This window comes from Pezoporus wallicus, unplaced genomic scaffold, assembly GCF_028554395.1.
Source record: "Pezoporus wallicus isolate ANWC-B61680 ecotype Strahan unplaced genomic scaffold, APGP_CSIRO_Pwel_v1 contig_6923, whole genome shotgun sequence".
NCBI classification, from domain to species: Eukaryota; Metazoa; Chordata; class Aves; order Psittaciformes; family Psittacidae; genus Pezoporus; species Pezoporus wallicus.
The window spans coordinates 2,367,441-2,390,449 of record NW_026637289.1 but is presented as its reverse complement, the minus strand read 5'-3'; the positions used below and the strand labels follow the sequence as shown (position 1 = coordinate 2,390,449).

Below are 23,009 nucleotides of genomic sequence, written 5' to 3'. Positions count from 1 at the left end.
ACATAAAACTATTTTCTACATCTCTTCAGACTTATAAAGCCTGTAGCTGAATTAAAAACAGAATAAGCCTATTCTCTGATACTTTCAACAGTAATTTTGAGCCAAATTTGGCTCATCCTTTGTTACATCAGGAAAAATTTTTGTTGTACTTTGCAACTGACATAGCAATGTACAGTACATCTAGTAACACAAAGTATTTTGCTGTTGACCTAGGATCAGCATATTGATTGCTTAAATTAAAAACTAACCTTACTCACAACCCCTTTTCCCTACATAAAACTAACACACTAGACCATGTGTGTGTTTTGGTGGTGGTGGACATTTGGTGGCTTCTTTAACAGGAACCTACCTAGCAATGGTGCTTTGTCTATGTGCATAAATTTACTGGCACAACTGTAGCACAGAAAGCTATTCTGGAATAGGGCGTAGACTCTCTTAGGGAATAGAAGTGGCTTAATTCCAGAACAATTGTGGCCCTTTCTGAACAGTGCAATTACTGAAAATTGCTTTCTTAAGTGGTGTTTGCCTGTAGTTGCTGACATGAGTAGTTTAATGACCTGTAGCAGTGGTCCCCAAGCAGCATCTTGTGAACAGCATGTTGGTTATGTGATTCTTTGTAGCCCTGGGAAAGGAAAAGTCAAAATTGATGCTGCCACTGCTATATTGATGTAGAAAGCAAGTTACTGCGATAACACTTTGTAGGTCAGCTTGCTGAATGTTTTTTTCTGGGTCAGTAAATGTGCTGCTCTCTAGCTATTGAGGATAAATGTCATCCTTCAATTTACTGTTTTCTTGTAAGTAAGTCTCCTTGTAAGAGAAAACAGTTGTCATATTTTCAGTTGATGCTCAGGATTTGATATGTAGTTCCCTACACCTAACTGTATCCATTCTGCATATGTCCCTGTGTAAGAAGCCTTGATGAGTAGTGGGGTCTATGAACAAGGTTAAGGCTTCTTGAGGAGGAAAGCCAATGAACATCAGCTGTGCCGTCTGGTAATTAATGTTTTGGTCTTCCCTCCTTGAAAGAAATCTGTTTGCCTGACTCCCTGAACAGTGCAGTAGATTACCTCATCCCCCCTGTCCCCAACAGTGCTTAAGGACACAGTTAACTGCTGCTCAGTCTCTAGAATTTTAATTATTTTGCACAGGAATGGGATTGCTGATCACTGGTCTGCAGTAGTATGTAACATTAGCCAACATCGTTGGATGCTCATAACTCTAGGGTTTAGATGAAGATGCTTTTCTAGAGGCATTCAAAATGATTAAATGGCTATGATATATAGTGATATATAGGAGCTTTGTGAAGTATTATTCAGCTTGTGAATTGGCACCACTTGCCTGTGGTGCTATGGCAGGAGTGACCCAACACCGTGGTGGCTCCGATGCTCTTTTTTCAGCAGAACCCAGCATAATGACTTAACAAAGGATATTTCCCTGCACTGGGCACTCCAATGACAGGATCCAAGTTCTTCTAGAATAATGTGCTGCTTGGAGAGATATGTGAAAATAGAAACCAGGTATTGTTAGCTAAAGTGTTTCTTGCTTTGGAGCTGCTGGGACTTTAATTCCAAAGGAGATTTAGGGAAATTTTGGAGCTTTGTTGTTCCTAGAGAATAGCAAACACCTTTTTTGAAAGATCCTTCCACTGGAAGAGTATTATTAACCATCAACTTTCACTAACATTAATAGCCAAGGGGGAAAACCTGCCTCCCAATCAGTTGAAAACAAGGCATATTAATTGGGAAAGGAAAACAAGCTTTTCTTAAGCTAAGTTTTACCCTAAAATGCAATAGATGTCAGACGAAATGTACTCAAATATGGAATTTTCTGTTGATTTCATGGGAGAGGCACAAGAAATAGTGATGGACCTCAATCAGTTACATCACAGAGTTACGGAAAGAATGCAATTTTTACCTTTCACTCTTTTTCCAGAGTGCAGTGTTGTTTTTCTCTCTCCTACGTTCTTGAATGGAATCATTTTGACTGTAAACCTTAATTGGCTTAATGCAGTTTGGCATGACTGCCACCCTTTCTGAGATGAGATAGAAGATTGCCTCTTCAGTGCTGTTTCAGCAGCCAACATCCTCCTCTGTTCCCAGTTTGTGCAGGACTGGGCTGTTTTTAGATAGGGAGTTAGTGATTGTTAATCCACCTACACGTAACCTCTGCCACAAGAGCAGCTTTAATAGGTGCTGTGATCTGTGGCACAGCTGCCAACCTAGCTCTGTCCTTTCTTTTTGCTTTTTTTTTTTTCAGTCTTGTCCTCCCTCTTTTGGACAAGGAGAGGAGCTTTAGCATGTGTGTCAGTAACTGCTGTGGTGAGGAGGAGCAAGGTTAATAGCAAGTGAAATAAAAGGAGGATGGGAGCCAGTTCTGCTGCAGGATACACTGGAGAAAGTTCAGTGAAGGAGTAGCCCAGAGCTTTAGTCCAGCCACAGAAGTTGCCAAAATTGTGTTTTACAAGGGCTTCCAAAGAGTTGCTGTAGCCTAGATTAACAAACTGTTAACCTTCAACTGTATTGTATTCTGTCTTAGGGATTGAGGATAGTGGTGACCGAAAACAATTCTAATTTCTCAAATAAAACAATAATAGTAATAATAATAAAACTAAAACCAGTTAGACACTGAGTCACATTTCCCAGAACACCTTCTTGGTATTAGTGGCAATACTACCTTGTGTTACACAGCAGACATACCTTCCATTGTGTATATGATGCTGCATTAGATATGATTCTTTTATTATGTGTAGATTGTGTTGGTAGAGATCTTATTTCCTAAATGCATACAGCAACTCAAATGCTGATGTTGTGTTTGTAATGTATATATTCTTGGAATAGTCGTGGTACCCTCTTAGTTGAAAGAATAAAAGGCAGCAGATGTGTTTTTTCTTTTCTTTCTAGCTGCAGACTAATACTAGAATTGTAGCAGGTCTCCAAGAATTAGTGTATCATAAGCACCAGGTCCATGCTATTAGAGACAAGAGCTTATTTTCTTTTATTAATGGTACTTTATTCTTTAGTTAAATCAGCCCTGCACAGAAGTACAATCATACAAGCTCCACCACTCTCTTAGAGTTACAGGATATAGCTGCTCTCTCTGTAAAATGGAAAGAAATAGAAGTTTAGCAAAGGAGTATTTGTTCTCATCTCTGTTCTTCTTGTAAGTCACACTGAAAACTTCCCTAAAAAGAGGGAGGGTTCTAGGAAACTCAGGAGAACTTTAACTGCACAGTCCTAAACTGGGAAGTTAGTATTCACTACAAACCATTTTCAAGTGAAATTGATGGAAGATCATGACTCAAAGGAAGATTGAAGTCCCAAGACAAGCTCTTTCTGCATTAGCACATTGTATAGTTACTAGTGATTTTGATAAGAAAATATAATGCTAGAGTAAAACCCTATTCTGAGTGTTCATGGCTACTATTATATTTGAATATAACAAGCATAATCTATGTAGATATAAAAGCGATGCATTATTTCTGTATGATGAAAAGGGAAATTATTTGAAAATAAACACTTTGTGCTGTTTTATAAATTACTGGCTTGAAATAATTTAAGTCATCAGTCTGACATTTCAATAAGTTCAGATATACCTGGAATCACAGATTATATATGTTACTTGTCATTTATACCAACTAACTTGAATTTTCTGCTTCATGCACTGTCTCAAAAGCTTCTCCTCTTCAGAGCTAAGTTGAAGCATTGCAAATTCTTAAGCCTTTGGTTTTTGTGGATTTTGAAGATCTGTGTGGTAAATCTGATGCAGCATCATTGACTGACAAAAAAGAATTATGATGTTCTATGTTTTAAGTGTTACAGAAATGCTGTTATATACTACTTGTACTATTTTACAGAATGAATGTTTTAAAATGTTGTGGTTTGATTCTTCTGCAACCATAACAGGCCTGATAAGACTGGAACACCAGTGCTATAAAATCATTGTCACACATGGTAATAAGAGCTTGCAAATATAAGTTAAAGACAGCAGGATATTTGAGTTACTTTAATTTGGCCTCTTTTGAAAGGGGGATTGTCCTAGTTCATGAATGTGGACTGGGAGCCTGGTCAAGGGCAGTATATTCTAGTAAATTTTAATATTAAGTTAGCAGATGAAACACATCAAGAATTAGCATATCTGTCCTCCCTTTTATTGCCTAGAAGAAGCATTTACATTAAATCATGACATTGTCATTCAAGTCTCTAGTTGGCATTAGCAATGTCCTCTGGCACAGTCACCAGATTTCTTTCTAATACGAAGACTGAACATGCTGTTTTTATTCTTTTATCAAAATAGGCTCCATGGAGTCAATTCAAAAAAGGTCAATAAGGGGAGCTAATTAAACTTTACTTGTTGAGAGTTTGCACCAGGATTGACATTTTCTATATACAGTCTATTAACATTTGCAGGTTCTTACTTTTAGGTTTCTGACTTATCTGTAACTTTCAGATGTAACCTAGACAGTTGAATTATCCTTTTCAGTTGTTAAATCTAGAGAGCAAGAATCTGATTATTTGAAGACTACAAATTTTGATTTTATCTCAAGTTCTGCTCAGTGAATATAACTTGTAACTACTGTTGTCATTAAATATAGTTAGCATGTGTCATTTCAGATCCTGCCATAGTGTTAAAGTGCCCTCAGAAGTTGCTGTGTTTCCAAAGCAGGGATTTTAGTACATGAAGAGAAAGGATTTATCATGAATATATGTTTCTGTACGTATTTGCACTGGTTAAAAATATTAAATACTCGTACTTACAGACGTCATTCTCTGTATCTTTGCTCTGTGTAAGTTAGTGAAATAATATAGCCTTCTCTGTGACATACTAGGCTGTCAGGAATTTGGAGTTTATTCTCTAAGATGGGCAAAACTGAGGATCTCTCCAAAAATGTTACTGTTGAGAGTTATCCTGCTTATTGAGAAGTGTCATTGTGGTACTCATCCTCTTTTGTAGCACTGGTCAGCAGAAGTGTGTTTCTGTAGACACTTCTTCCAGAAGCGTACAAAAGTGTACGCAAAAGTGTACAAAAGACTTACAAGAGTGTACAAATCACAACATGGACTCGAAGGATTGAGTTTGATTTTTATCTGCTTCACTTTCTTGCTCCAGTCCTGAAAGAGTGGGAATGCTTACTCGTGACTGATTTCAAAGGACTGGGGCTTGGTTTGCCTTTTATTTTTGTCTCCTTGCGGCTTGCTACTAAAAGCCTGCCCTCTCGTTTATAATGTGGTGAAGAGTAAGTAAGCTGGGGAGTCTGTCAAGTCTGAGGAGGGCACTGCCTGGTCTCTGGTCTGTTGACACAGCAAAATGCAAGTTTACTTTTGGAGTAGAGCCCATTTGGAGTGAGCATGTTCGCAAAGAGCCGAGTTTGTTCTTTGAATTTTTAAAATTTGGAGAAGTTAAGGAGAATGATGAGCATAAAATCTAGAGGGAAGCTTGCAGTAGTGTTACCAGCCTGTAACTGAAGTTGTACTTCTGTACTTTTTAGTGTTTTGAGGTTGAACTGCAAGCTGCCTAGCAGGTTGGACAGGAAAGATGGGCTAAGCATATATAGTGATGACCTTTTTTCATCATTGGCTTTTGCAGGTTTATCTGAAGCATTATCCAGGCAGTGTGTGTGTGTTCCTGGGTGGTTTTGCCTTCAGAGAGACTAAATAATATTTGAGGTGTTGGATCCACAGTTGTCTTCCCACATAAACACCTCTCCAGAGGCTCAGTTATTAAGAAACAGTGTAGATGGGCAGGAGTGCATATACAGACATCTTTAGTGAATTATGCCTTGCCTTTGGGTGAGTTCATTGTGTCTAGAGATTTTTGTGCAAGTTTCTACTTTCTTTCTTCCAGTGGACTCAAGTGTTTTCACTTTCCTCACAGCAGGGTTGCATGTGTCTGCAGAATTTGTCATGAGAGGGAAGACCTTTATGATTTTTATTTTCTTCTTGAGGAATGAGTAGCCAGAACAGAACAAAGCATAGAAACAGATACATTTTTTTTTTTATTTATTTTTTTTTTTTTTAGGGACGAATCCACTTTCTTCGTTTCTGCCTTTTCTTTATTTCTGATCAGACATCTCACCACAAAATACTAATCACATTTCATTTTAGAAACCTCAGGATCTGCTGTGGCTGGCCTCAATGGCAGAGGGGAGACATCTGAGCGCAAACACAGAGGCACCAAAAGGTTCTAGCCGGCTACTTTGTAGTCTGGTGAAGAGAGAAAATGAAATCTCTGAAATTTTTTTGGAATGGCATCTAACAATGCTAAAAGCAACTATTTGCCAACTGGCAAATGCAAAGTTGGTAGGTAAAGAAAATCATCAAGAACATTGTGTATTACAGTTGCAGTTGTACTGGGTTTTTTCAAAGCTCTAATATATAATTCCAGTGATATGCTTCTTAGATATCTGTACATTTTTCATTTACATTTTGACATTTAAATTTACATCGTTTTATGATCCTGTAATTTTACAGCTCATCTTACATACGCTTTTTTTCAATGGAAAATTGCAATCACAGATGAAGTGTGCTTAACTTGAGTAAAGAAGGAAAAAAATGTTTAGTGGGATGGGGGAAAAACAGTCATAGCACACAAACATATTCCTTGGCTGCAGGCTTGTATGTGCAAATTAGGCTCACTTATGAGAATGACCTTTTTCGTTTTCTCTTATGCTAACAAATCCCCAGGGAAGTGCATATTGTTCCTCATAGTATTAAAATGTATCCTGCTGTTGGCATAGTAGGGGAGCACAGTTTGTAATACTTAAGAACTTTGCCAGCAAACTGCAGAAAAAATATAACTGGACTACTGGATTTTTGGTGAAAGTTGAGCAAGTTTGCCAGAAGGACTTTGACTATGATCCAAAGTTAACTTCTATTCTTCAGGTGTAAGGTAATATAGTAGAAAAGAACATTCTTTCTTTATCTCTTTTGTCATGCTTTATTTCTTAATTTTTAAAATATGTTTTAAATTTTGGAAAATGTGTTACTTTCCAATGTTGTGTATCTTAGAAACATTTTCTGCCAAAGTTTTGCCTTAATGTTTGTCTTCTGAAAGAAACTTAGTAGTTGCACTTCTATACATTAGATATAATAAATAGCATCCTTATGTGCAGTGTAATGATAAGAAAATTTTACTTGAATGCACTGTATTGTTTTGACCGAAGATAGCCAAATAGAAGAATAGAACAGACTGGCACTCATCATAAATTTAAAATATGGAGCACACAATCTTAACGTTGGTTTGTTGGTTTTTTTTTCTCACCAAACTGAAACTATGTAGAGAGTATTTCATTCATCATGTCAAGCATAAGGTCCTCAATTAATTGAATGATTTTTTGAGTACTACAAAGTGGCTATTTCTAAAATCTCACAGCATGAAGCAGACATAAAGTGAGAGTTTCAAGGCTGTACAGTTGTGCTGAGAAGGTAGAGCTCTCTTCACACCCATTCAGATTTACTTATGGGAATGTTTGCAATTACATGTCATAAGCCGAATGTATTTAGTATGATTAATCAAGTCATGGCACATCAGGCAATGAGTACGTTGGATTTTGTCTTTTCCACTGTCTTGTGAACTGAGGTCAGGCATAGTTGGTGTTTAGCTAAAGTATCAGCTGGACAGCTGGTGGAGGGAAAACCAATGTTAACAGGCAACTTGTTAATTTGTTTCTGCAAGTCAGCACTATATTAATATTGACAAAATATCATTTGGGAAAAACTGTTCCATAAAAGCTGCTAAGTTTAGGGTGAAAGTTAAAAAAGATCCTGAAATCCAGTATTTGGTTTTTTTTCTTTTTGTATAATTTTTTCTGCAGATGAGAGGTAGCACTGCCCATTCTGTGCAATTGTTACAGGTTCTCTGGAGCATTTTTGTTTTTCTGAAGGTGGTGGTGATTTGCCTGAACCACTTTCTTTTTTTTTTTCTTTTTTTTAGGGATTTGCTTTAATTTTTTTGAGTGCATTGCTAGAGGTGGTCCTGAAAAGGTATTTCTGTTTCATTCCAGAGTTGGCTTATGTAGTGGAAGAGCTAAAAGATAAAATAAGTGGGATACTGGAAATCATTGTCTCTTTTCCCATAATTGTATTTGCTGATTTTTTTTTTTATTTTTTTTTTTTCTGAAATGTCAATACACTCGAAAGAAAAAAAAGCCTGGGAGTTGTCATAGTTTTCAGCGAGATGTATCTTTCCACGAGTTCCTTTTGCCATCGACAGTAGTAACAGTTTGCTTTTGAATGTAGAATTACATTCAGAAGCATCTGACATCTTTTGTCAGCAGGGTGTTGTTGGTTTGGATAGCATTACATTGTGTGGCTGCAAGTAGCATTTTGTTACTCTTCGTTCCAGACAAATTAGAAATATTTTTTGTTTTTTCTTTTTAGGATAAAAGTATAGATATTTATGTTGCAGTGTTCAATTGCAGTAAGTGTTAAGCAGAAACATTCTTTCAGATCTTTAAAGCAGAAAAAGATACTCAAATTAAGCTGTATGTCCTGTAGGAATTTGAGTTTACATACCTCCTGTTACAAATTTTATCAGAATTTGTCTAATACCAAGCTACTGCTGAAAATGCCCATCCTATTCTGAGTTACTGTCAGTACAAACTTTTAGTATTGTGAGCTACATGGCAAAGTGTGTGCCAGGTTAGAATAAAATATCAGGTACACCTGGATAATCTACATAATAGAAAAACATTGGTTATCTCCCTCCATGTCACCAGCAAAGGCTTCTCTCTCTTCATTCTCCTCCACTTTGTCTTCGCAAGGGTTTAATATCAGTGCAGTATTTCTTTGTCAGAGTGTAGCATTTAATTTTTCTTTGTCTCTATCTCTTCGAGTAGGATTAGATCAGTGACTTTAAATTTCCTTCCTTGTGACTCTTAATTTTGCTTCTGGCAGCTTCACCTTGAGCTACCTTCAGTTTTCACTAGGTGGTGGGCCTTGGAAAAATCTTTATCTTCAGGTTGCCTGAAAAGATTCTTCTATTTCTTTTTACAATGTCTTGGATTTTTTTTTTCCATGGTTGCCTGATTTGAATAGTGAAAAACAATCATTCTTGTAGAGTAGGTACCTGAAATGCTAGATACACTTCTTTAAAACAAATTGACAAGTCTGGTATGTCATTCATTTTTCATTTTTCTTTTCGTTCTTGCTTCTGCTCCAAGAATGACATTTTAGTGTGGTGCCCTACGTTTTGGCTGTTCTGTTTGGCTCTTTTTTTCCCCTGTTAGCAGGGCTGCTTTCCACTTGTTTGCCATGCAGTGAAGGCCGCTTCTGTGGGGAGAAATGAGGTTCCTGCTTCACATTCCAGTACTGCTTCTACTTGCCAGGTTTCTCTCATGAACTGCAGTAATTCCTACAGATTAAGTTCCTGAAGTTGCCCTCCAGACTCTGGCACCAGCAGTCTGGGAAAAACTGAGGTGGTCAGCAACACAGAAACAGTACTGAACTGCATACCTTCAGTACTGCAGCTCCATCTCTTCTTTGTGTTGGTGTCCTGTTTTGAAATTGCCCTTTTTCATAGAATCATAGAACAGTTTGGGTCAAAAGGGACCTTAAAGCTCATCCAGTTCCAACCCCCTGCCATGGGCAGGGACACCTTCCACTAGACCAAGTTGTTCAAAACCCCATCCAGCCTGGTCTTGAACACTGCCAGAGATGGGCAGCCACAGCTTCTCTGGGCAACCTGTGCCAGTGTCTTACCACTCTCACAGTAAAGAATTTATTCCTTATATTTAATCTCAGCCTACCTTCTTTCAACTTAAAGTCATCCACCCTTGTCTTGTTACTACATGCCCTTTTAAAAAGTTTCTCCAGCTTTTTTGCGGGCCCCCTTTAGGTACTTGAAGCTGTTCTAAGGCCTCCCCAAAGCCTTCTCTTTTCCAGGCTGAACATCTTTGTGGCCCTCCTCTGGACTTGCTCCATCAAGTCTGTGTCCTTCTTATGTTGGAGGGCCCAGAGCTGAATGCACTGCACCAGGTGGGGGTCTCACGAGAGCAGAGTAGGTGGGGAAAATCACCTCCCTTGACCCGTTGGTCACACTTCTTCTGATGCAGCCCAGGACATGGTTGGCTTCCTTGGCTGCAGACTCACATTGCCAGATCATGTTTTTCTTTTCCTCAGCCAACACCCCCAAGTCCTTCTCCCAAAGGCTGATTCCAGTCCATCCTCCCATGCTGTATTTGTTCTTGAGATTGCCCTGACCCAGGCACAAGACCTTGAACTTGTACTTGTTGAACTTTGAGGTTTGCACAGGCCCACCTCTTAAGCATATCAGGGTCCCTCTGGATGGCATTCCTTCCCTCCATTGTGTTGAACATACCACATAGCTTGGTGCGATTGGCAAACTTGCTGAGAGTGCACTTGATCCCAGTGTCTGTGTCACCCACAAAGATATTAAACAGTGCTGATCCCAGTAGGGTGCAGTTGTTGTGAGGGCTGCGTTTTTTTATGTGACACATGAAGCCAGGAATCCTTCTGAATGATACAAAAATATGTCTTTGCCTTTTCCTCCCCACCCCATTTCAAATTTGTGGGTGTTCTGTATTGTTGCCAGGCTGAAGTTTAGGCTCCTTTCATAGTGCTTGTTCTGGTTTGACACCCCTTTATAAGGGCTCTGTTAAATTGAAATCTCATTTATTTATTTGGAATGATAATTAAAGGTTTTACCTCTATCTGCGTACTTCCAGCTCTCCTTGTTTTTTCCAGCTTCTTCCTTGTTCTTCTTGAGGGTGGAAGTGACAGTTGCTTTCTTGTCGTCCTTGGGAACCTCCCCTGATCACCGTGACTTTTTAAATATTACGGAGTTTCTGGCTGGACTCAAGAAAAATTGTTCTACAGTGAGAACAATCACCCATTGGAATAATCTCTGCAGGGAAGTAATTTTTCCAACGCCGAATCATTTTAAGATTTGGCTGGACAAGGGTGCTGGGATATCTAGTCTAGGTCATGCTTTGCCTCGAAAGGTTGGACCAGATGATCCTTAAGGTCCCTTCCACCCTAGTACTCTATGATTCTAACTTTTTATGATTGATTAACCTGGCAGTAATACCATGTAGTTTCTTTAGCACTTGTGGGTACATCCCATTGACTTGTACACATCTGCTTTGTCTAAATGTTTCCTAACTTCATTCTCTTCCACCTGATATTGATCAAGTTTATATACCATACATAAAGATTAACACTGGATTTATGCTATGGTGGAGCTAAATCACCTGGAGGATGTAATGGTGAGTTTTGGTGTAGCCAGTGGGAGAACAACGGTATCCTAAAATAACAAAAGTGTATTGGTATTGCTGAAATGTTGATCACTTCTGATTGGTATTGGTATTGCTGAAATGTTGTTCAAAGGTTGATTATGGAAGGCATAGACACCAACAGGGGCTGCTTGTCATCTGAATGTGTACTTCTGAACAGTTTGTTCAACCAAACACAGCTAGGGATTTTATGCTAAGTAGTGTTAGATATCTACAGTTTAAGCACTGTTAGGATTTTGACAGAATGGACCCCACTGTTAATTTTTACTTGTGCATCACTTGCTTGGTATCAAATGGATAAATACAAAACTGGCAACACAAAAACTGTGTACTTACCTAGCTGGTGATGGAAGACTTCTCATCCATACCCTAGTTCGTTTCTGGCTTCTCTGTGCATGTTGAGTGCTTGTTATCCTCTTGATCTTTGCCAAACATGTTCACATCTAGTAGTTCACACTTTTGCAAAATGTATTATTGGTTGTTTTATGAAGTTGTGGGGGTTTTGAGAGCTTTGGGTTGTGTGGGGATTTTTTTTTTTAATCTCAAACTTACTAGTGATAGCTGCTGTGATATTGGTAGCAGATTGGATAGGAGTGGGCCTGGAAATTTCAATTTGGGGTAAAGAAAAGTTTTTAGATACTGCATCTGTCCTTGAGATGTTACTGCTTAGTGAAAAACACAGCAAACTTTACAAATTCTCTACTGTTTATTTTTGTTAACTATTTTGTAGGAGCTTTATGTGTAAGCACTGATTGAAATGACATGAATTTCAGTGTGAATTAGATCAGAATTACTGATATTTTCAATAGTTTTATAATAATTTATAATCTGGTTAGAATGCAGGTGATAGATGCAGTCAGTAAACCCCATGGGAGTTCTGCTTCTGCCTTTGCTATACTTATTTATTTATTTATGGCAGTAAACATATTAAGCAGCTAAAACTCTGAAGGAATAAGCTGGATGCCATGACAAAGATATGTGTTAGTTTTATTGCTAGTAGTGCTTCAGACCTTTCCAGAAAGGTACCAAATGAAATTGTCTGGATGCTTCCAGCCATCTTGTACATGATGTGCCATAGCTACAACTGAAGGATTAAAATGCAAAGAGATCTTTTATTTATTTTACAGATCACCTGCAAGAACAACCTCTGCTTATTATGACATATTGAGGGGGAGTTTACAGTTTGCTACATTTTCTCTCAATAATTCTCAATATGTTATAACAAAAACTTAATTCTAAAGTACTTTAAAACCAGTGGGTGTAAATATAGTTACATTTCTGTTTCCTGTTTGAATTCATTATTTTAATCCCTGTCAGATTCATATTTGTGGCAGTAAAGTACCCTGCGTGGCAAGTGCTGAGAAAACATTTATAAAAACCTTTGCCAAAGGAATCTATTTAGACGACAGTGACTTTACTGTTGAGAATCTTCATGTGTTTATGGAAAAAACCATGCTAGTTAAGCAAGTCTGATTTGTAGATTTTGTTGCTCAAATACCCAAGTTACTTAATAACTCTAATACATGAGATAGAGTAGTACAGCAGTTCTGTTGGTATGTTGGCAAAGAAGCAAACATGACTGGTCTTTACCATCTGTTTATAATGCTATATAAAGAAGACCTTACTGGTTGCTATGGAAACCAGCATTTCCAAAACCACAAGTGTTTGCTTAAAATCTCAAGCTTTCTAAAATCTTGTCTTTTCTGGGGGAAAAATAATTGAAAATCTCTAAAGTTTTCCAGGGATATTTGTTTTTTCCTAGCAGTTGCTCTGCTGTAAAATGCTTTCAGTATTTTGCACTATATCCTCTTTCAGAACTTCATAAATTTAAAGCATGCCAATGGTAACTTAGTGAACTTAGATGCTTAGCAATGATCCAGGAAAAGAGGGACAGATATTTTTGGGGTTTTACGTTCATCTTTGTAAAAGGAACATGCCTTGTTCAGGCATACAAGGCTGACTGTGCTATTGACACAGTGGAGTGAGAACTATGGATTTGGGGTGGAGGTCACGTTAAAAATACTCTTACCTGAGTAAAAACCCAGATTAATTTTAATTATCAGAGTCTACTACCTGAGTGTGACTGAAAAGAAACTCTCTAGAATCAGTAATTTAGAGAAAAACATCAAATGAAGGTAATACTGGTAAGAGTTACGGTCTAGGCTTGGCTGTATTCTCTACTGTTGGCTTAATTTTTTTTTTTTTAATAAACCATTGAAAAGCCCTCATTGTACAGTATTTAGATGCATATACATTTGTCATAGTATGTAGGAGTATTTATATTTCTTTCCATTTGTGACCATACATACGTATAGCTGCCTTGCATTCTGTCCTAATTCCCCACTGGGTTTTAAGGTGTTTTTTCCCTCTGCTGCTTTACAAAAGGCTTCTGCTCTGTGTATCCACTGAACTCCAGTAGGTAGTGACACATGTAGAGATGCTGCATTTTGACTAATGGTGCTGGTTGTTTTTCAGCCACTTAAAACCATTTCTGTTTATTTCTGTTTAAAAGGAAGATTTGTATTTACAGAACTTTTGGTGTGTATTTGGCTTAAACTGCTTATTTTAAGTGAGAACAATCCACTGAAGCATAGAATTTGGACCTCTTTTTCATTACTAATAAAGAGCCTTCAGTGTTTTTAAGGAGTAAATATTTGTAATTCAGAATTCATCTGAATAACGCTGAAGATCAGTTAAGTTGTTATTTAGAAATATTGTTGAGTACGTAATTTTGTTTCATCCATTTGTAAAACATGCTGCGAGCATTTTCAGTGTGAGATAATGGCCAGGAGTTGACCTATTTCATTGTTCCATTTCCCAAGTAGAGTTTATTTAATGCAAAATACGTTTTTATGACAGACTTTACAATTACAATATTGCCAAAGTGACACTGGACCTCCAGAGGTGTCTGAATTCATTAGCCTTGTGAAGCTAATCTTAGTTCTGTCATTCACAGAACTCTTCCAAAATAGTTGTATTGCTTTTCACTTAGCAGAATATTCCTGTGTCTGAGAGAGCCTGTTTTCAAAAAGGTAGTCTTGTGCTAGAGCAGACCTCTCGATATTAGTTGGCAGTGGGGTGCTAGACCTCCCAGAAAGTTTAAATAAAGTAAATATTGATGGAGAAATCAGACACACAAAAATTAGGCTTCTGTCTAAGTATTTGTGGTTAGAAAAATAAGGGTGCCAGACCTGCAAGCTACTGCTGGTCAGGGTAATTGCACTCAGACATTAACTGCATTTTTTGGTATTAGCTTGCCTGCTATCCACATCACATTCCAAGATCAAGCAAACACTGACCAGGAAAAACAGCAGAGACTGACAGTTGGTTTAAAAATATGTTTTGGTGGTTTGTTTTCTGTGTGGTGTCTTTAGTGTCATCCTTAAGGTAGTCTCTTTTGCCTTGCTCCTACCGCTCATAAGATCTGATGGGTGGAGGGTAGAATTATTTAAAATATTTTTTTCCTGACTAATCAATATATTTGAGATGTCTGATTATAGCTGCCCTTTATTTGTATAGTGATTTTTTTTTTTTTTTTCCCCATGTCCATAGCTGTTTCAAGATCTTAAATGACCATGCAACCTAAAATGACTTCTTCTGAAGCTCTATTTGCAAATTGTTGCTGTGCATCTTCATTCAAATGGAAAAGCTGGTGGTTCTCTTCTTACCAAGCAAAACTTTTTCTTCTTAATTCTCAGCTGGTCATAAATTTTGCAGAAAAATGGGAGATTAGAATGGTTTTCTTTGTTGTTTCTTTTAACAGAAGCTACTCCAATTGATTCTAGAGGTAATATGTCCTAAAGGAAATTCATCAAAAAGCTTGTAAAATAATACACAAATATGTAACTGATCTTTGTCGCAATGATTCAAATAACCTCTGCCTTTAGGAAACCCATTAGACCTACTAGCAGTGAATAGTAGACTGACAAGAGTGTCTAAACAGGGTTACACAGGCTGCAGGGAAAACAGGTTTGGTTTTTCTTCTTTCAAGAATTTGAAGGGCAGTATTGATTTCTAGGAGCTGTAAATGCTGAAGTACAATGAACCAAGGCCAAGTATATTGCTTTGCACCTGCCCAAAACCCTGTAGGTTCTTAAACTTCGTCTTTATGATGAGATTTCATGTTTTTGGTATCATGCCCATTTGAATCTCCACAATTTTATTTAACCTTCTGACTTCTATAGTTGCCTAGAATGGCCTGTCTTTTGTTATCACTGCTATGTTTAAAAGGTGTTTGGAATTTTCTTCCTGAAATCAGTACAATATGTAGGATGTATACTAAAGCTGAAAGAAATAGGTACGTGTAGCAGCTAGAAATCCTTCAGAAAGTTATGTCCTAAGACTTCCTCTTGCGATAAATTAGTCCTGGGAACGACGCCATTGACCCCAAGGTCTGTGCACCTGCTGTCATTCTAAGCATAGTTTTCCTCACTCATAGTCTCTCAAAAATCACATTTAATAAGTAACGGAGTGATGAAATTTTGCGTGGAATTTTTCACCTTTAGTTAAGAAATGTTTCTCCTTGTAAGCAAAACCTGTGAAGACTGAACAGCCATTTTCTCTTCTAATGGAGTCACTCAGGTTGGAAAGAACCTTCGAAGCTCCCCTTAGGACCTTCCTGTTCTAGAAGGTATGTTCCTGCAAACTTCTTCCAGGATAAAGCAACTAAGACCTTATTAGTTAGGTTTCTATTCAGTTTGTGAAGAATATATTTGATATTTTAAAGACACACCTTTATATGGATTTCTGAAACACCTGAATACCTAAATTTCATACAGGCTGTATTTTAAGTGTATGTTGAGTGATCTTTACTCACTCTCCCTAGCTGAGTAGGCGTCTGCAATTTCATAAATACAAGGAAAGTGACCCAAATCTATACAGTTCTTTGCACCCTGAAAAATGCTGCAGCTTTTTTGGAACTGTGAATTTTGAGGCCTGTTTTTCAAGTGAAAGCCTTGGTTGTAATTCATTGAGGATTCTTAAGACCAAGACCAGCCAAATGGAAGCAGAGATACGACATTGCCTATGTAAGTTATTCAGTAACTGCGCCTATAGAAGTGAGTAATTTTTAGGCAAGTGCTTTCTCGCTGGGCCACAACCATACTTCTTCTGCCTGTGATTAAGTTACCATCTTGGCATGGTCTTGACTAACCAAGCATCACACTGTGTAATGGTCAAAGTTACTCAAAGGTTACTTTGTATCATAAGCAAAGGCCACACTACTTAAAAATTGCCTTTTACTTACTTATTTATTTGGTTTTGGATGAAGAGCCAGGGCAGACAGGCTCACACCAGAGCCCTTTTTTTTTTTTTTGCCAGTGAAATCTTGTGTTTCTTTGTGATTGGCTTCACAAAGCGAATGGGTTGAGACCTCTTGTTTGCTCAGAGGCAGACAGCAGGAGTGCTATTACAAAGACATCCCCTGTAACCTGCTACCTTCCTGCAAAGTGGAGCAGAAACATCGACTCCCCCAGGCCTGGCCAAACCATTACTCAGATCTGCTCTTACTGGATAAACCCCTTTAATTACTAGATTGTTATATAACAGTAATGAGCCCCATCCCTATCACAACCCTGCTTTTGAGGTAAATTCCACCAACCCCAAAACTTACTTTTCATATGCACCAGGCCCTTTAGCTGTCCAAGCCCAGGAGTAAGTTTCTGAAATGCACATGTTCTTATCTGCAGTCTCCAGTGGGTGTTTGAGATGGCTCATGGGTTTCAGAGTATCCCTCCTTCTGTCATTTCCTGACAGCTGGATATTTAATTTAAATCCCATTTTTAAATTCTGTTACCCCCATTTGAAGTAACATTTTCTTCTCCCTTCCTTCTGAACCGTGATCAAAACTGTGTCATGACAAGGCAGATTCCCCTCTACAGATCTGGCTGTGGACACTGGAATAGAACAGGGTTTTTAATATGATCTGAAGGTATGTTGTGCAGAAGTCCAAGTATATATTGCATATGTACTTGAAACTCGAGTAGCAGGTGAAAATAAGTCACTGTAGGCTGCTGTTAGCATACACCAAATACATAAAGTTGAATGCTCTGAGTATGTAAATGTATGCATGTTTGAGTATGGTCCTATGGTAATATAGTGAATCCTGTGATTCAGAGAAGTGCATCTATAATACAGTGGTTTAACATCCATTTAAAAAATGAGTATGTTGGAGACTATTCTCTTATTTACTTCTGACAAGTCATTAATAAAGCTAATGGGATGAAAGCCCTGAGGCTTGTAGAACTCTTGCATTTCTAATGATGAACAATCTTGCTGAATAGTTCCATGTGTTACTGCTAGTTGCTAGATATAGATTTGTGAGTTATAATTAATTTTAAAAAGGTGGAGTGTTTGGGTTTTGGTTTTTGTTTTGGTTTGGGTTTTTTTTTCAGTGTTTGGTTTAATTTTTTTTTTATTTACCTGCAAAAGTAACCATGACTGCATCCTGATAACTCTTCTGTATTGAGCAAAAGAGATGTTATTTTCCCTGAGGAGTTATGGATTTAAATCTGTGTTTATATTGTCACATCAGGATTGTCAGTTTGAATAGAGGGGTTTCTTTTTCAGAACAGCCTAAAACTAGCCTGTGTTTTCAATGGCATTATTCTAGGCTTATAAATCTTCATCAACATAATTGATTTTGGTTGGCTTACAGACTTTCCCAGCTGCTTTTTATTAGAGCTGTGTGAAAAGGTGATTTTTCCCCTCCTTTTGTTTGACATCTGAAGTGGGAAGGTAGAAAAACGGCTGATCACCAGCCCATATTTCTCCCTGTTTTCTTTCCGTTTGTAACTGAACAGAGCTCATATATGACCCAAAATAAGATGATTGGTTTTTGTCAGTGGGACACCTTCAATAAAATGCATGGAAAGGAAAGGCAAAATCACCAGAGGATGTGAGGAGGATGGGTCTGTTCACTTAAGCTGCTACCAGCAGGCCAGTGGCTAGAGGATGCACATGGGCAATGATAGAGGGACTCCACTGGCTTGCTGGGGTAACTGATGAAAGCTGTAAATCCCACAGCTCTTTGCTTCTGTCATGAGCAGGACATTTGGGAGATACTAAAAACATTTGGCTAAACATTTAACAACCCCTCTCTGACACTTCCAAAATATCTTACTATGTCCATTTTATGGGAAATTTGTTTTCTGTATTCTTAGTGGTTACATCTCAACTAGTACTGTTGTGTGCCCTCTTCTGCTACACCTACTTGCAGTCAGTTGACTTCACAGTTGCTTGTGCTTTGTCATTTTAACACCCATGAAATTTCCCCCATGTCCATCTCTCCCTTACAGTAACTGTTGTATTTGCTGTGTTTCTTCTCTATTGTTTACTTTCAGAGTTTAATGGGAAAAAAAAACAAGCAACAAAAAAAAACTGTTAAGAACATTAGCTGTGTTTTGTAAAACAAAATGAAATCTTAAATTACTGATGAAGTTAAACCTGACATTTATTGGAGGTTGATATTTTAACTGTGAAGTCTGCTGAAATGGCTGCACATGTGGAAAAATACACAAAGCATCAAAATGCTCATGTTTGCTTGATTTATTCTCTGTAGCAGACGGACCCTGGTAGTAGGAGGTGTAATTTGCAGCACATTAGCTATTAGCCAGTGTCATTGCTTGAGTGGGTGGTGTGAGTCTCTTGTGCCTGTACAGTGTCATAGTACGCATGTTCAGAGTTAGAAGTGTCCCCTGTGCTGCAAGATGATTTTTTTCTGTGAACGCTGTTCTGTACTTAAAACTGTGAATCTGCTAGTTTTCAAATGGGTTGTTCTGTCACATGGATAATATCTAGAGTACATGCTCTCTCCCCTCTTGTTATTTAAAAAAAAAAATAATCTTTTGCAAAACTGAATTGTAGAATTGTTTGACTTTCCTACCTTTTTTGGCATGCAGTCCCCTGAGGATGATGTAGTTTGCAAGATACTCAGCCTGTAACTCGGAACGGCAAAATTGTGCTAATACTACTTTTTTGGGTACCCTAGGCATGTACTTGTGGTGTTTAGCAGAGGTTTTCCAAGAGAGTGTCAGCTTGATGCATCTTTTTCTGTGTGCACAATTTCACTTGGGTTGGTTTTAGTTCACTTTTTTCCCTAGAGGCACCTGTGTCCTGTCACATACCCATCAAGACTAATTGCACCATCTGGAAGACTTTTGGGTAGCTGCTACTTGTGCAGAATATCTCTTGGGAGCTTAATTCAGAATGTGAATGTGACCCCTGAAGCCATGTCAAGTAGCTGCAGTAGTTTCTAGTGACTAAAGGATGATCACAGTAGGCTTTGTTTCAAGTCTAATGCTGTTTGCTTTAGTGTGGATATGTTACATGTCAGTAACACAACTTCAGTCATGTTTTGAATGGAGTTAGACTTTGACTACTGGTTTGGTAATTCATAGAAAATCCTTTCTAAAATTACATCCGAACCATATGTAACATATAGGCTATATGATTAGGTGTAGAAATGATATACATGCTTCCCCTTAGTATTACACTATCTGATTTTTATGTCCTGTTCTTCCCTCCCACCCACAGCTGCACTTCTCATTAATAATTTTCTGCTAAGAATGCAAGGCATTCCTTGCTAGTGGTGTCTCAAGCCCCCTGAACAGCTCTTGAACACTTGTTCTTACTATTGCTATGAAACAGTTTTGAGTATATTCAGCACAGGTAATTTTCTTCTGTTCCTCCCCCAGTCTGAAGCAGGTAAAAGTACTGTAGTGCTTCACTTCTAGTGGTGTCTGTTTAGGCAGTGGCTTATTTTAAGCCAGTGCTGTATGATCCTGTGGTGAACACCTTTCTTCTCTGCCTCTGTAATAGTTTGTGTCTTGGCAAGCTGTAGAGCACCAGGCATGAAAAACCAAAGTGTCCTGATTGTTAAAAGTATCACCCATAATTTGCTACATTTTCGTTTCTTTCTTAAGAAAAAAAAAAGTGTTATTCAATTCTCAAAGGATCATACATTTAATAAGGTGCTTTCCTTTTACCATCATACGTATGTAGAAAAAAGCAACTTTTTTCCAAAAACCACTGTTCTTTAAAAATAATGGAATTGTAAATAGTGTTGAAGAAATACATTTGTACATAGTTGCATCATCTGCATAACCTATGTGGTTGTGAGTAATGTGGTCAACTGAAGTTCAAGCCAGAGAAGTACTTACACCACCACAAACAATTAGGAATTCTGTATACAGGATGTACACACGCTATATATTATTCATTATATGTATTTTTTTTTTTTTTCCTGTGTAGTTTGATGTTCACTGTGGCTCTGACTTTAGAAATCTATGTAGAGTTTTCAGTGTTTAACTGTTTTGGCTACGTTCTGTTAACTGTAGATTGGAACATGGTAAGAAAAGAACTATTTATTTCTCTACTTGGTGAGAATAAAGGTATGCAAGTTATAAATTCACAATATGATGAAGGCAAGCAGCTGTCCCCTCCTCAAATTCCCTCACTATATGTACCTCATAAAAAGAATAAAGGTTCCCATTGTAGGACTGCAGTGTGTGCTCTTGGGAAGAGACCTGAGCTGTGCAGACTTTCTTAGGCTTGAGTGGTTGGGAAGTACTGGGGGACTGATCTTCAAGAAATCACTTTTGCTTAGGGAAGTGAGCCCTTATATATAGCATCTTCCTTTCACTGTTTTTTAGGCTGGTTTAGTCAGGATTGTTGCTGGGGTTTGGTGTTTTTGTTTGGATGTTTTGTTTGTTTGGTTTTGGGGTTTTTCTGTTTGTTTGGTTTGCCTTTTTTTAAAGGCTCTTTGAGGATCAAAGAAGTGGGATCTGGTGGCTCTGTGGTTTCTCCTCAAGAACTTGAGCCTTAACTAAAGTGCTAAAACCTGTGCTGAATGTCTTCCACTAAAATATTGATCACCCATGTTCTCCTAATTTTCAGAAACATATTAATCAGTTTATTTTAAGATAGCTAGCAAGGTAATGTATTAATTGCTTTTTGCATTTTAGTGCTTTGTTGAGAGTCTAATGCTTAATTGCATTATTGTAGATTAAGATTGGTGGCTGGTGCTTGCTTTTGGCTAAATTTCAGCTTTGTCTGTGCCTGTTGGTATCCACTTAGTTCTTAGAACCTCAGCTTAGTTCAGCCCAACTCTATAACTGTCTGAAGCCATATACACTTACACTCTTTCTTGGAACTTCAGCAGAACTTGGTACTTTCTCTACCAAGTAAGTGGAGAGCATTTTGCTGGAGTCTGGCATGCTGTGCTACTGGGCTTACATGTCACACCTAACTTGTCCTGGGTGAGCATCCTGATAGTCTGCAGATGAAGCAAATAGGATGTGGGCAAGAAGTCATGGCCTTGTTTGGCTAATTAGACCCTCCCAGGGCTACAAATGTGAGTTGTAGAAAGCCACGCTGGCCTCCTCTTAATGTTAATTGCTAGTGGCATTTCTAGGATGTAGCTGCACAGAGTCTGAGCTCAGGGCTTCTGTGAAGAAGGAAGTATTCACTTCAAATCAATGCAGGTGTGAAGATCAAGCTCAGTAGCTCTCTAGCTCCAGTTCAAGCTCAGTAGCTGTCTAGCACCAGTTCCCTAGGTGGACCCTACCATTCTCCTCCTAGACCATATAGTTTGGACCTTTTTCCTGTCACTGTAGAACAGGCTGTAAAGACTCAAGAAAAAAAGTCAAGATTTTATTTGCAGTAGCAGAGGAACTTTCACACAGAAGGGAGCCATTTAAATTATGACTTGTTAATGTTTATGTGTCCATGTAAATGAAATAGTATACTGAAGGTATTCTTGCCTTGTAAAGTGGTGTAGATGTAATGAAAAAATCCAGATGAAATTTTAGGTTGCATCCACTGTTTTCTTTGTTGAAACACTTCCAAGATCAACATCTTAAATTTTAATTCAGATGTTGCAAAGACAGTTCTGTTTTGATTTCCTTCAAAATTATACTCTGGAATAAAATGAGTTGAAGTGCTTGGTAATTTGTGATGTAGTTCTTTGTATGATTTGTTTTAACAAATAATTTCTATTATATCAGAGATAAGGGCTCTTATTTATTGGAAATAAGTTTAGAAATTTAATAGCATCTGGAATGTGTCGTCTCCTCTTCTAGTGATTTAGCCTAATCGATGAACATGTGAACTAGAAAGCATTTGACAAAGAAAGAATGCAATTGGAGACATTACAGTGAAAAAGGAAAACTAAGCTTGCTTTGAAATAAGTTGATTTCTGAGGTGGTGTACCTAAGTGGTCATTTAGAATTGCTTTCAACAGATACATATTTGGTGGCAGTTTCTTTTTGACTCCAAATTTACACGTGCAAGATTTGAAACAGTTCTTTTGTTTAGGATTCATAGTTGTTGCTTATTTCCATGTAAATGTGAATATTAAAGAGTTGATGAAATGATGGCAGACTGAGGTCTGCGTTTTTCTTTCCACTATGGTATGGCCAGTGAAAGTAGATTGTGAAAACATGATTTTTTTTTTTTTTTCTTCTGTCCTTTTTTTTAGGAGTTTTGTATATGATAGCCGAAATAACTTACAGATGCGAGGCTTGGTCGTATTGCTTATTTCCAAAGCTGCTGGACCCAGCACAGCAGACATCTCTTTCCAGCACAGCATGGTCAGTGGAATTTATTCCAGGTATGTAGTAACATTTTTTAGCAAGATACACCAAAGTACATTTGATGGGCAACTTCATGGTAGTATCAAGGCATCTTAAGTTTCCTGCTCAGCCATTAAGGAAAATAAGTATTTACCTAATCACAAAACTTTGTTCCTCATGCTTTCCATGGT

At 37.9% G+C, this 23,009-nt stretch overlaps 1 protein-coding gene across 3 annotated transcripts in view; it reads left to right on the top strand.

Annotated features, from left to right (window-relative positions):
* PDSS2 (decaprenyl diphosphate synthase subunit 2) overlaps nt 1-23,009 on the top strand; it is a 119,318-nt gene that overhangs the window by 25,376 nt on the left and 70,933 nt on the right. For 2 of the 3 annotated variants that reach the window (XM_057404707.1, XM_057404705.1), the window contains exon 2: nt 22,725-22,856. The exons of the other annotated variant lie outside the window; for it this stretch is intronic. In XM_057404707.1, the coding sequence (XP_057260690.1) occupies nt 22,725-22,856 (132 nt within the window). The remainder of the gene's footprint in view (nt 1-22,724; nt 22,857-23,009) is intronic. 3 annotated transcript variants of the gene reach the window in all.